General features: G+C 42.3%; 1 protein-coding gene across 1 annotated transcript in view; it reads left to right on the top strand.

The window, feature by feature from the left end:
• LOC135548411 (ephrin-B1-like) overlaps window positions 1-12,470 on the top strand; it is a 70,181-nt gene extending 57,711 nt beyond the window's left edge. Inside the window, exons 4-5 of the mRNA XM_064977995.1 lie at window positions 458-589; window positions 8,022-12,470. Coding sequence (XP_064834067.1) covers window positions 458-589; window positions 8,022-8,413 — 524 coding nt within the window. The 3' untranslated portion in view covers window positions 8,414-12,470. The remainder of the gene's footprint in view (window positions 1-457; window positions 590-8,021) is intronic.
• Window positions 12,471-13,110: the final 640 nt, after the last annotated feature.

A 13,110-nucleotide genomic window follows, 5' to 3' on the forward strand; every position in this document is an offset into this window, starting at 1 on the left:
TTTTTGGGGTTTTGACACTCTTATGTAGGTGTCATAACCAGCCATAAAATAACACAATATACTGTGTGTCACAATAGGTCTAAATATGTGTCGTGACAGTGTTATGACCACATTATAACAGGTTGTCAGCTGTTATGGCATATTATGACATGGTTATGATCGTGTCATAACGTGTTATGAAGCTATGTGTCAAGTAAAGTGTTACCGCAAAAAACGACTAATGTCATTTTATAGCTTCATTTGTCAGGTTATAGCAGACACTGTCATGCATGCCTCAGACTTTATATTCATTGGCTTTAATTAGGACATACAATTGGGGTCAAAGGAACTGATTACTATGGCTCCCATTCCACGCCCCATTTCAAATCTTTATTGGAAAATGATACTAAAAGGACCAACAGCATTTACAATACACATTGGAATCTAACTTTGTTAACGTTCTTTGTCCAAATTGCAGACCCGAACACAGTTGTACCGGACCCAGTGATAACAGAGAAGCCCAGCCAAGAGGAAAACGTTGTGAAGGAGACAACCACCAAACCAAATAAGAAGGGGGGCAGTGGTGGAGCTGTGGAGCCAGGCAACAAAGGTGAGGATGCTCAGACTTGTGGGAAAAGGAGTATTTGCCACAGTATGACCCCTGTTTCCTGGTTTTGTGCTCTAGTCCTTATTATCAGTGTTCAAGATTTGACTGTAACCTTCAATGCCAAATGGTCATGGTTTTGCTTCCAATACTGTATCCCACTCTGTGAAACCATTGTTCTCTGTACAATGCTTTGCCACGCACGCACACACACACACACACACACACACACACACACACACACACACACACACACACACACACACACACACACACACACACACACACACACACACACACACACACACACACACACACACACACACAGTATTGTATTACTAAACTTGTGGGGAAACCCAATTCAGTCCCATTCAAAATCCTATTTTCCCTAACCCCAAAGCCTAACCTTAACTTTAACCCAAACCTTTAACCTAACCCTAGCACCTAACCCTAATTCTAAGCTTAACACTAATTCTAACCTTACCCCTAAACCCACTAGAAATAGCATTTGACCTTGTGGGAACTAACAAAATGTCCCCAGTTGGTAAAATATTTTGTCCCTTTACAATTTTTGTGGACACACACACACACACACACACACACACACACACACACACACACACACACACACACACACACACACACACACACACACACACACACACACACACACACACACACACACACACTATATTTTTCCCTTTTGGTTTGAGAAAGTTACACAAAACCACTTTTTTAATTATGCTGAGTAGTAATGTGGATAGACACGGTGCTCAAGTGTGGCAATGAAAAATTAAAATTCTAGCTGTTAGGCTGAGATCAAGCCGCAGATAAAGAGAAGGATTTCTGCATATTGGATAGATACATTTGTATTTATTTTGCTAGGGTTTTAGTCACCAGAATGGTATTTTTTTACGGGGAAGCAGAAAATGCTGAAGTTTATATAGGTTTAGAAAGTCATTTGGGCCCAAGGGTTCTGGCTCTGCTGCAGGACAAAATAAAATCAGATGTTCTGGAAAAAGTGGCCTTCCCTCACATCATGGACAGCTGCCAAGTCTCCCACAGTGCGGTTTTCTTTCAATGTGAAGGTTTGGCAGACATTTTTCTTGATGTGTGTTTCTTTGAACTTTTGTTTCTGTCCTATTCCTTTAACTGCATAGAAGGAAGAAGAGCGCCGCCATAACAACCTGTTGAGTCTGACTTACCCGAGAGCTCTCATACCTCGGGTGAAGAGGAATGTAATAAAGGTCGATGGTTTATCATGCCTGTCTGCACAGCTCCACAGCTGAACTCGGCCAAACGCACACAACTGATCCAAAGCCAATCAGGACAGCAGACAAAATATGCATGGGTTTATTGTCAGAGCTGCCAGCAGGACCAAAATGATACGTTTCAACTTACAAATACTTCATCATTTAAACATTTAGGGATACTTTTGGGAGGTTTATCCCTCTGCTATAAAGTTAAAAGATACTGTGAGATATTCGTTACAATGCTTTGCCTTTGTTGTGTTGAAGCATCGCCCTGCTTTGACAGAGGAGCACAGATGTCATAGGTAAATCCAATCAAATTTTATTTGTCACATGCACCAAATACAACAGGTGTAGACTTTACCATGAAATGCTTACTTACAAGTCCATTCCCAACATTGCATAGTTAAAAAGTAAGAAATAGTAACGTAATAAATAATGAGGCTTTATAGAAGGAGTACCTGTACCAAGTCAATGTGCAGGGGTACGAAGTAGTTGAGGTAATATGTACATGTAGGTAGGGGTCAAAGTGACTAGGCAATCAGGATAGATAATAATCAGAGTAGCAGCAGTGTATGTGAAGCATGTGAAAGTGAGTGTGAGTGTGTGTGGCATCAATGTGCATGTGTGTGTGTTGGCGTGTCAGTGTAATAATGTCTGAGTGTGTGAGTGAAGTGATTGTGCATAGATTCAGTGTAAGAGATTCAGTGCAAAACAGGATCAATGTAATAGTCTGGTGGCCATTTAATTAAATGTTCAGCAGTCTTATGGCTTGGGGGTAGAAGCTGTTCAGGAGCCTTTTGGTCCCAGACTTGGCGCTCCGGTACCGCTTGCCGTGCTGGAGCAGAGTGAACAGTGTATGGCTTGGGTGGCTGGGGTCACAATTTTCCGGCCTTCCTCTGACACCGCCTGGTATAGAGGTCCTGGATTGCAGGGAGCTCGGCCCTAGTGATGTACTGGGCTGTCTGCACCACCCTCTTTAGCCCCTTGTGGTCAGATGCCAAACATTTGCCATACCAAGCGGTGATGCAGCCAATCAAGATGCTCTCAATGGTGTAGCTGTACACCTTTTTGAGGATCTTAGGGCCCATGCCAAATCTTTACAGCCTCCTGAGGGGTTAGAGGCATTGTCATGCCTTCTTCACGACTGTGTTGGGGATTGTGGACCATGTTAATTTCTTAAATATGTGGACACTGAGGAACTTGAAGCTCTCGAGTACAGTATATACATATGAGATGAGTAATGTAGGGTATGTAAACAAAGTGGCATAGTGGCTAGTAATACATGTATTACATAAAGATGCAGTAGATGATAGAGTACAGTATATACATATACATATGAGATGAATAATGTAGGGTATGTAAACATTATATTAAGTAGCATTGTTTAAAGTGGCTAGTGATACATTTTACATCAATTATCATCAATTCCCATTATTAAAGTGGCTGGAGTTGAGTCAGTGTGTTGACAGCAGCCACTCAATGTTAGTGGTGGCTGTTTAACAGTCTGATGGCCTTGAGATAGAAGCTGTTTTTCAGTCTCTCGGTCCCAGCTTTGATGCACCTGTACTGACCTCGCCTTCTGGATGATAGCGGGGTGAACAGGCAGTGGCTCGGGTGGTTGTTGTCCTTGATGATCTGTATGGCCTTCCTGTGACATCGGGTGGTGTAGGTGTCCTGGAGGGCAGGTAGTTTGCCCCCGGTGATGCTTTGTGCAGAACTCACTACCCTCTGGAGAGCCTTACAAGCCAAATTTCTTCAGCTTCCTGAGGTTGAAGAGGTGCTGCTGTGCCTTCTTCACGATGCTGTCTGTGTGTGTGGACCAATTCAGTTTGTCTGTGATGTGTACGCCGAGGAACTTAAAACTTACTACCCTCTCCACTCTGTCCCATCGATGTGGATAGGGGGGTGCTCCCTCTGCTGTTTCCTGAAGTCCACAATCATCTCCTTAGTTTTGTTGACGTTGAGTGTGATGTTATTTTTCTGACACCAACACTCCGAGGGCCCTCACCTCCTCCCTGTAGGCCGTCTCGTTGTTGTTGGTAATCAAGCCTACCACTGTAGTGTTGTCCGCAAACTTGATGATTGAGTTGGAGGTGTGAGTGGCCACGTGGTCGTGGGTGTACAGGGAGTACAGGAGAGGGCTCAGAATGCACCCTTGTGGGGCCCCAGTGATGAGGATCAGCGGGGTGGAGATGTTGTTACCTACCCTCACCACCTGGGGGCGGCCGGTCAGGAAGTCCAGTACCCAGTTGCACAGGGCGGGGTCGAGACCCAGGGTCTCGAGCTTGATGACGAGTTTGGAGGGTACTATGGTGTTAAATGCTGAGCTGTAGTCGATGAACAGCATTCTCACATAGGTATTCCTCTTGTCCAGATGGGTTAGGGCAGTGTGCAGTGTGGTTGAGATTGCATCGTCTGTGGACCTATTTGTGCGGTAAATTGGAGTGGGTCTAGGGTGTCAGGTAGGGTGGAGATGATATGGTCCTTGACTAGTCTCTCAAAGCACTTCATGATGACGGAAGTGAGTGCTATGGGGCGGTAGTCGTTTAGCTCAGTTACCTTAGCTTTCTCGGGAACAGGAACAATGGTGGCCCTCTTGAAGCATGTGGGAACAGCAGACTGGGATAAGTATTGATTGAATATGTCCGTAAACACACCAGCCAGCTGGTCTGCGCATGCTCTGAGGGCGCGGCTGGGGATGCCGTCTGGGCCTGCATCCTTGCGAGGGTTAACACGTTTAAATGTTTTACTCACGTCTGCTGCAGTGAAGGAGAGTCCGCATGTTTTGGTAGCAGGCTGTGTCAGTGGCACTGTATTGTCTTCAAAGCGGGCAAAAAAGTTATTTAGTCTGCCTGGGAGCAAGACATCCTGGTCTGTGACGGGGCTGGTTTTCTTTTTGTAATCCGTTATTGACTGTAGACCCTGCCACCATCTGGTCATCAGCAAACTTATGGATGGTGTTGGAGTCGTGTGCGGCCACACAGTCGTGGGTGAACAGGGAGCACAAGAGGGGACTAAGCATTCAGAAAAATGCTTTTAACAAGGGAAACTGCTTCCTTCTGCCAATCACTCAATCGATTTAAATGTAAAATGTTGTTTTCACTGTGATACAAAGAGGTTAAGCCTCTTTAATTTGTATGCACATTTTTCCTGAGCTATTAAGTTCTTTGGAAGCAGAAGCGTCTCCGTAGAATGTGAGGAAAACACATGATAAATAACACGTTCTGTACAGTCATTCATGCTCAACATCTAAATTAAACTGGGTGGAGAGACAGCCAGAATAGATTTCTATAAATTATTTAGAACATTCTGAAGTGTTGGCATGGGCCTACAGTTAGGTGCAAATGTGAAAATTTGTTCACCCAGAAGTAATTTGAATAATTCTAGTGTTTCATAATCATTCAGACGATCTTGAGGAAAGCCAATGTTCCGTGTCACGATAACGTCCTCTTATTAACTGGCAGGTGGTCTTCATTAATGTGAGTGAGAACAAACTAGTCTTTTGTTCACTCAACATATTTTTGACAAGCAGGAAAATAAAAGCAGTGGGGACCGACAGACTTCCATTGCCTTCAACACACGCATTGGGCTCTATGGTCTCATGTACGATCAATAGTCTGTTGTTTTCCATCTGCCAACTTTGAAATGGGATTTCCTTCCGCTTTCATCAAGGTCATCTTACCCTGCCAAATAAATGAACAAATAATATGAGCTGAGATTTGGTTCACTGTGGAATCCATCCCTCCATCCCCGGTGTAAACATACAGTGGCTTACAGAAGTATTCACCCCATTGGCATTTTTCCTATTTTGTTGCCGTACAACCTGAAATTAAAATGGATTTTCTTTTGGGGGGGGGGGGGGGGGGGGTTGTTGTATCATTTGATTTACACAACATGCCTGCCACTTTGAAGATGCAAAAAACAAACAAGAAATAAAACAAAAAGTCTGAACTTTGTAGGGCCACCTTTTGCAGCAATTACAGCTGCAAGTCTCTTGGGGTATGCCTCTATAAGCTTGGCAAATCTAGCCACTGGGATTATTGCCCATTCTTCAAGGCAAATCTGCTCCAGCTCCTTCAAGTTGGATGGGTTCCGCTGGTGTATAGCAATCTTTAAGTCATACCACAGATTCTCAATTGGATTGAGGTCTGGGCTTTGACTAGGCCATTCCAACACATTTAAATGTTTCCCCTTAAACCACTCAAAGGTGTTGCTTTAGCAGTATACTTAGGGTCATTTTCCTGCTGGAAGGTGAACCTCCGTCCCAGTCTCAAATCTCTGGATGACTGAAACAGGTTTCCCTCAAGAATTTCCGTGTATTTAGCGTCATCCTTCAATTCTGACCAGTTTCCCAGTCCCTGCCAATGAAAAACATCCCCACAGAATGATGCTGCCACCGCCATGCTTCACTGTGGATGGTAGTCTCGGGTGATGAAAGGTGTTGGGTTTGCTCCAGACATAGCATTTTCCTTGATGGCCAAAAAGCTCAATTATAGTCTCATCTGACCAGAGTACCTTCTTCCATATGTTTGTGGAGTCTCCCACATGCCTTTTGGCAAACACCAAATGTGTTTGATTATTTTTGTCTTTAAGCAATGGCTTTTTTTCTGGACACTCTTCTGTAAAGCCCAGCTCTGTGGAGTGTACAGCTTAAATTGGTCCTATGGACAGATACTCCAATCTCCGCTGTGGAGCTTTGCAGCTCCTTCAGGGTTATCTTTGGTCTTTTTGTTGCTTTTCTGATTAATGCCCTCCTTGCCTGGTCTGTGAGTTTTGATGGGCAACCCTCTCTTGGCAGGTTTGTTGTGGTGCCATACTCTTTCCATTTTTTAATAATGGTTTAATGGTGCTCCGTGGGATGTTCAAAGCTTCAGATATTTTTTATAACCTAACCCTGATCTGTACTTCTCCACAACTCTGTCCCTGACCTATTTGGAGAGCTCCTTGGTCTTCATGGTTCCGCTTGCTTGGTGATGCCCCTTGCTTAGTGGTGTTGCAGACTCTGGGGCCTTTCGGAACAGGTTTGTATATATACTGAGATCATGTGACACTTAGATTGCACACAGGTGGAATTTATTTAACTAATTATGTGCCTTCTGAAGGTAATTGGTTGCACCAGATATTATTTAGGGGCTTCATATCAAAGGGAGTGAATACATATGCACGCACCATCTTTTCATTTTTTGAATTTTTTTAAAGAAGTAATTATTTTAATTTCACTTCACCAATTTGGACTATTTTGTGTATGTCCATTACATGAAATCCAAATAAAAATCCATTTAAATTACAGGTTGTAATGCAACAAAATAGGAAAAATGGCAAGGGGGATGAATACTTTTGCAAGGCACTGTAGCTAGCAGCCTCCGGTTTGACAGAGCGGCAGCAGCATTGGGCAGGCAGTCAGCAGTGGAAGACATGCTCCCAGGCAGGCAGCCCTCAAAGCTGTGCTCCCAGGCAGGCAGGCAGCAGTAGAAGCTATGCTCCCAGGCAGACAGGCAACAGTGGAAGCTATGCTCCCAGGCAGACAGGCAGCAGTGGACACTATGCTCCCAGGCAGACAGGCAACAGTGGAAGCTATGCTCCCAGGCAGACAGGCAGCAGTGGACACTATGCTCCCAGGCAGTAGTGGAAACTGTGCTTCCAGGCAGGCAGAGCTGGGATGCAGTGGAGTATAAATAGTGAAGAAGGGGAGGGAGGGTTAGGGAGGGAGGCTTCAGGACCACACAGGAAATAGGCATGCCACTCTAATTGGACTCAGTCCTCATCCTCTGTGTCTAATGAGAGACTGGTGTTTTCTTTTCCCTCAAGCCGGTAATATACATTTAAACAGTTTCTCTTCCTTTACCCCCTCATGTGGAGTTATAACATATGGCTAAACATACACAGTTTAATCCTCCCCTCGCTCTCAAGATGCATGCCAAGAAGAAATGAGCTATCATCTGTCTAAAACTGACACCCCCACATGCTCACAAAGGCCACACAGTCAGGAAGCCCCTAGTTACTCACTCAATTCAGAGAAATAATGGAAGAAGCCTTTTTTCTCTTTGAGAACCCATTTGCACACTTGCAGGGTTCCACCTCTATCATGATCAGCAACAGTACAGCTTTGTCTGACAGTCTGCCAAGCAGACCACCGCTCGTTCTTTCCCTGCTGCTAACTGATTCCTTTTTTCTTCCATCAACAGACACCATCAACCAGGACAACAAGTCAGACTCGTCCGACTCAGCGGAGGGTTTCTTTGCCTCCAAGCCAGCGCTCTTTGCAGTCATCGGGGCGGGATGTGTCATCTTCCTCCTGATCATCATCATCCTCATCGTCCTGCTGATCAAGCTGAAGAAGAGGAACCGCAAGCACACCCAGCAGCGGACCACCGCTCTGTCACTCAGCACGCTGGCCAGCCCCAAGTGCTCTGGGAATGCCGGCTCCGAACCCAGTGACATCATCATCCCGCTACGGACTACAGAAAACAACTACTGCCCCCATTACGAGAAGGTGAGCGGGGAATATGGCCATCCAGTTTATATCGTCCAAGAGATGCCAGCGCAAAGCCCAGCCAACATCTACTACAAGGTCTGAGGCAACGACTATGTCTAGGATGCTTGCTGTAGGGGAGAATTCTGGCCTACCTTTTACTACCTTGTCCGTCTGATGTTGAAAGACACTTTTGATGTTCAAAATAGTGACACAAGAACAGAAATGAAAGAAGGTTGTCCTGGATACAGTAGTTGAAACATAAAACATGAAACATGTTTCCGGATTGGCCAAAGGCAGGTTTTGGAGAGATTGTGTCGTCTCCTCTTCCTGCTTCAAGCTAGAAATTTTAATTCACCCAAGTTTTGCTATACTGTGTGTCTGAGAAGACTGTACGACGGTAAAGGCTATGGCGTAGAGAAGCCTTCACTCTGACAATGGAGACGAGTTGCAAACAGGGTATACTACACAAACAAAGGACCCTGCAATAGGGCTGTCACTCATGGGCTCCATTCCTGTAATGAAGCCTCCATTGTTTGCTCAGAGACAGAAAAAGGCACAGTGTGATGACAGCAAAATACACTTCCCTTTCACAACAAATGTGTTTTACCTGCGCTATTGTTTTTTATCAGTCACCTACAGTAGCTTCCTTTTCACCAGTGTCTGCTCCTTCAACATTGTGTTTCGTTTCTACTGAATATCTAGTTAATACATGCTATATTATGGTAAATATTAATATTTCTACTGAATATCTAGTTAAAACATACTATATTATGGTAAATATTAATATTTTTCATGTATCCTTTACTGATACTTTGTCACATGTAGGAGGATCTGTGTCATTAATGGCTATTTTTAGGTTGTCCACTTTCTGTTTATAAAAGAAACGAACACTTACATATGTAGGTCCCATAATTGTGTTCAGTATGTGTCTCCTGTTATACTTCTTTAAGCGTGTCCAAACAGGCAAAGTCAGGTATGCAACTGTGGTGGGAAAAAACTAGCAATGAACATGTCTCACCCTGGATGTGAATTAATGAAAGACAAATAGCTCATACTCAATTGCGGTGAGAGGTCATCATGACTGAAATAAATTTAAAGAAAACTAAAAGGTTATGTTTCAAAATGACAGGTCACTTCTGTGTCTGAGCGGCCTCGAGGGTTTTCACTCCGAGTTTTCCCCTTTGTGAAAAAGAATAACAAGATCAAATTTGTTTGAGCAGAAAAAAGTGTGGAAGCAATTAAGATGTTATCAAAGGAGCAGAGCCTTTTGCTCCCACCTAAAGGCCGTGCTCTCAGAAGAATTGGATGACTTCGGAGGGAATGATTTGCATTCACCTAACGGTATGACATTTGTAGTGATAGTTCTGCTCCCGGAGACAGTGGAATGCTAGGGATGTAGCTAAGGATGGTTTTATTGTTTGCCACATTCATGTTTGAGTCTGAATTCATTCATAGCCACTTAGGCATGGTGCCTGGATCAGTCGTGTGCTCAGAATGAGAAGGGGAGAAGGGATGCAGGTAATGTCCAACGTGCTGTGCATCTGCATAAAAGCTTGTTTGAGGACAATGGAAAGAGTTTGGCAACCAGCTCCAATCCCTATTCTCCTCAGCTGTGCGATGATGGGAAAACCAAACCTTTAAAAGAAATTTAAAAACAGCGCAGACAAGAGAGGTACAGAGTGGACACTTAAAGTAAGTAATGATTCTGCTCCATTATAAATTGTTGTAGAAACATAATTGCAGTACAGTACATATTTATCTTAAACTGTTCCTACTCACAAAAAGGCTTTTTTAATTCCTAAAGAGTTTTACCCTTGTTACAACCGCAACGGGATGGCGCTAAAACATCTCTGGTGTCTTCAGGAGGAGGACTAATGATTTACCATTCCTATCACCTGGCATCCTGAAAGACCAGGCAAGATTACACTGGTACCAAATCGTTTTCAACATGAATCATCACACATGTTTTCTGTTTCAATATCTTATCTCCATGTACTTATGTGGGTCCCATAGTCTAGTCCTGTGTGTTTATTTTGAAACAAGATAGATACTGTCATGTATTTACAGTAGAATTACTCTGGCATACTTTTCATGTTGATAACATTGAGATTATTTTAAGTTATTAAGAAGTTTATCAGAGAGAGCAGGACATGTGCCACCAGTTTGTTGGCATTGTTTCAGATAAGAGAGCAGATTCACTGTTATTTAGATGGATGTGACTGTAGACTGACATATTTGTTTGTTTTGAGGGTTAGAGCAGATTGACTCTTCTTTTGAAACATTATATAAATCTTTTTTTCAGTCTGGATTTATTTGGATAAATTAACATTGTTTCGCTCAAAAATAGCCTCAAAGTTGACTTTTGCCTTCCCGGTGTCTTGTACATTATCACTTACATTACAGAAATAAATTATGTCTACAACATATGCAAATATGACTCTAACCATGATTTGACATTTTTTAAACATATTTTGTTTGTTCTGAACTGAATTATACTGTAACTAAGTTTTATAAAAAAGTGTTAAGAATAAAGCTCAAATTAAGTCAATGACAAACTGGTGACAAACAGAATCCTAATTCTTTAGCTATTGAACAAGCATTGTTTTATTGTTGTGTGTTGTTTGTCATTGGGTAAAGGTATAGTTTATTACACAATGATCATCTTCACAATGTTTAAGGATAATGTGTACACCACTGTGTGATCTTCAATTATTTACAGTAACACAATACCCTGTAGTCCTAGAAGTAACATGTGATGTCCCTTTACTGCTTGTTTATTGCTTGTTTTTATTTTTGGTAATACAGTGGCCTAAAATAATGTAAATATGTGAAAAAGTACCATTTTAAAGTTACATTTAATAGAGACCCATTTATGAACATAATGTGTTTTTTTTATGCAGAATTTTGTAAATAGGTGTGTTTCTGGAAAGACATTTTGTATAAATCTTGATTTTTTTATAGACACAAATCTCTTAGAGCAGGTGTTTTAAGTGCCAGGCCTTGCAAGGAAAGAAGAAAATTGTATCATTGTTCACCACATACATTCAACATGAGAAACATTATTCCCCCTCAGTTTTATTATTGCTGTCACAGACTGTTTGTGGGTGGGGGACTGGATTGGGAGTCTAGAGAAGGGCCAGATACTCTCCTATACATTTTATAGATTTTCTCTGTGACACAGTCACCTCTTAAAATCGATAGATATGTTAGTGATCTTAAAAACAGGGTATGGTGAGCAACCAAGTAAATACTTGATGCCTTGATGTTTTGATCAAGATGAGTCTCAGTATAATACAATGACTCAAAGGTAAAAAAAATATATATATTTTTTACCCATGCTGATTAGAAATAGTCAGATGAGCAATACATTATTCTGGGCATCTTTCCGTGCAAGTTTCCCTGAACTCTGTATGGTCTCACTGACCAAGGATACAGTAATTCCATCTCTAGTCGTGAGAATCCAAGGTGAAGAAGAAGCATCGTGCTTGGAGGAGGTCTGCTGAGCTTGCAACTTTGGGAAATAAATAATGCCAACATACATGGCTCTATCTCAGTCCTTCGACACCCCTCAAGGTGAAATGGACACGCTCTCTTGACCTCCACAGATTATCACGATATTATCTCTGGCTCGCTGTAATGAGAAAGCAGCTCAAGCCCCAGACATTTCCTCAACTATCAGTCACACAGTCAAATTCAGCCCACCTCTGCTGTGCTGTGTATGGAGGCCAGGCCACTCGCATAGTTGAAAAATATTACAGCAGTGCTTAGCAACCTGAAAGCTGAAGTGTGTGAACATCTCCATGCTATTGGAGTAAGAAGGAAAATATCACATTATTTGGTTTGGTTTTCCTGCTCAATACAGTTTAAACAGTAATGACTTGTTCAGTGTGGCTGGTTGCTCACTTTCCCTGCCCTCAGTAAGTCATTATTGTCATTGTTTTATTTCTGTTCATGATTCAGTATTATTTTCAATGTACATGTATGCAATCCCAGTGAATTTTTTTTTTTTTGCGTCTGCTCCATGTTCATATATTTCGCCTTTCATTCACACACAGCTTCAACCCATGTTCAACATAACCAGTTACTATGGAATGGAAATTCCATGAGCCAAGTTTGAAATCCTGATATTGCATATTGATAAATAAATTTTTCCTATGGATTTATCTGGTGTCGTCTTTTATTAGAAAAATCGATAGCATATGGTGCATTGACCCTGCACAGTAGAATGTGTGTCTTATGCAAGGCACCACTGTGTGTGTACAAAACATTAGGAGCACCTGACAGACTGGCGAGGTGAAAGCTAGGATCCCTTATTGATGTCACCTGTTAAATACACTTCAATCAGCGTAGATGAAGAGGAGGAGATATGTTAAAGAATTATTTTTTTAAAGCCTTGAGACAATTGAGACATGAATTGTGTATGTGTGCCATTCATAGGGTGAGTACTAAAAACAAAAGATTTAAGTGCTTTTGAACGAGGTATGATAGTAGGTGCCAGGTGCACTGGTTTGAATGTGTCAAGAATCGCAATGCTACTGAGTGTTTCACGCTCAACAGTTTCCTGTGTGTATCAAGAATGGTCCATCTCCCACCGGACATCCAACCAACTTGACACAACTGTGGAATGCATTGGAATCAACATGGGCCAGCATCCCTGTGGAACGCTTTCGACACTTTGTAGTCCTGATGAATTGAGGCTGTTCTGAGGGGAAAAGAAGGTGTTCTAATATTTTGTACATGCAGTGTATATTTCAACAGCCACATTTCTTAGCTGAACAAAATAAATGTTGGTTATCATT

The sequence above is a fragment of the Oncorhynchus masou genome, chromosome 11 (assembly GCF_036934945.1).
Source record: "Oncorhynchus masou masou isolate Uvic2021 chromosome 11, UVic_Omas_1.1, whole genome shotgun sequence".
NCBI lineage: Eukaryota > Metazoa > Chordata > Actinopteri > Salmoniformes > Salmonidae > Oncorhynchus > Oncorhynchus masou.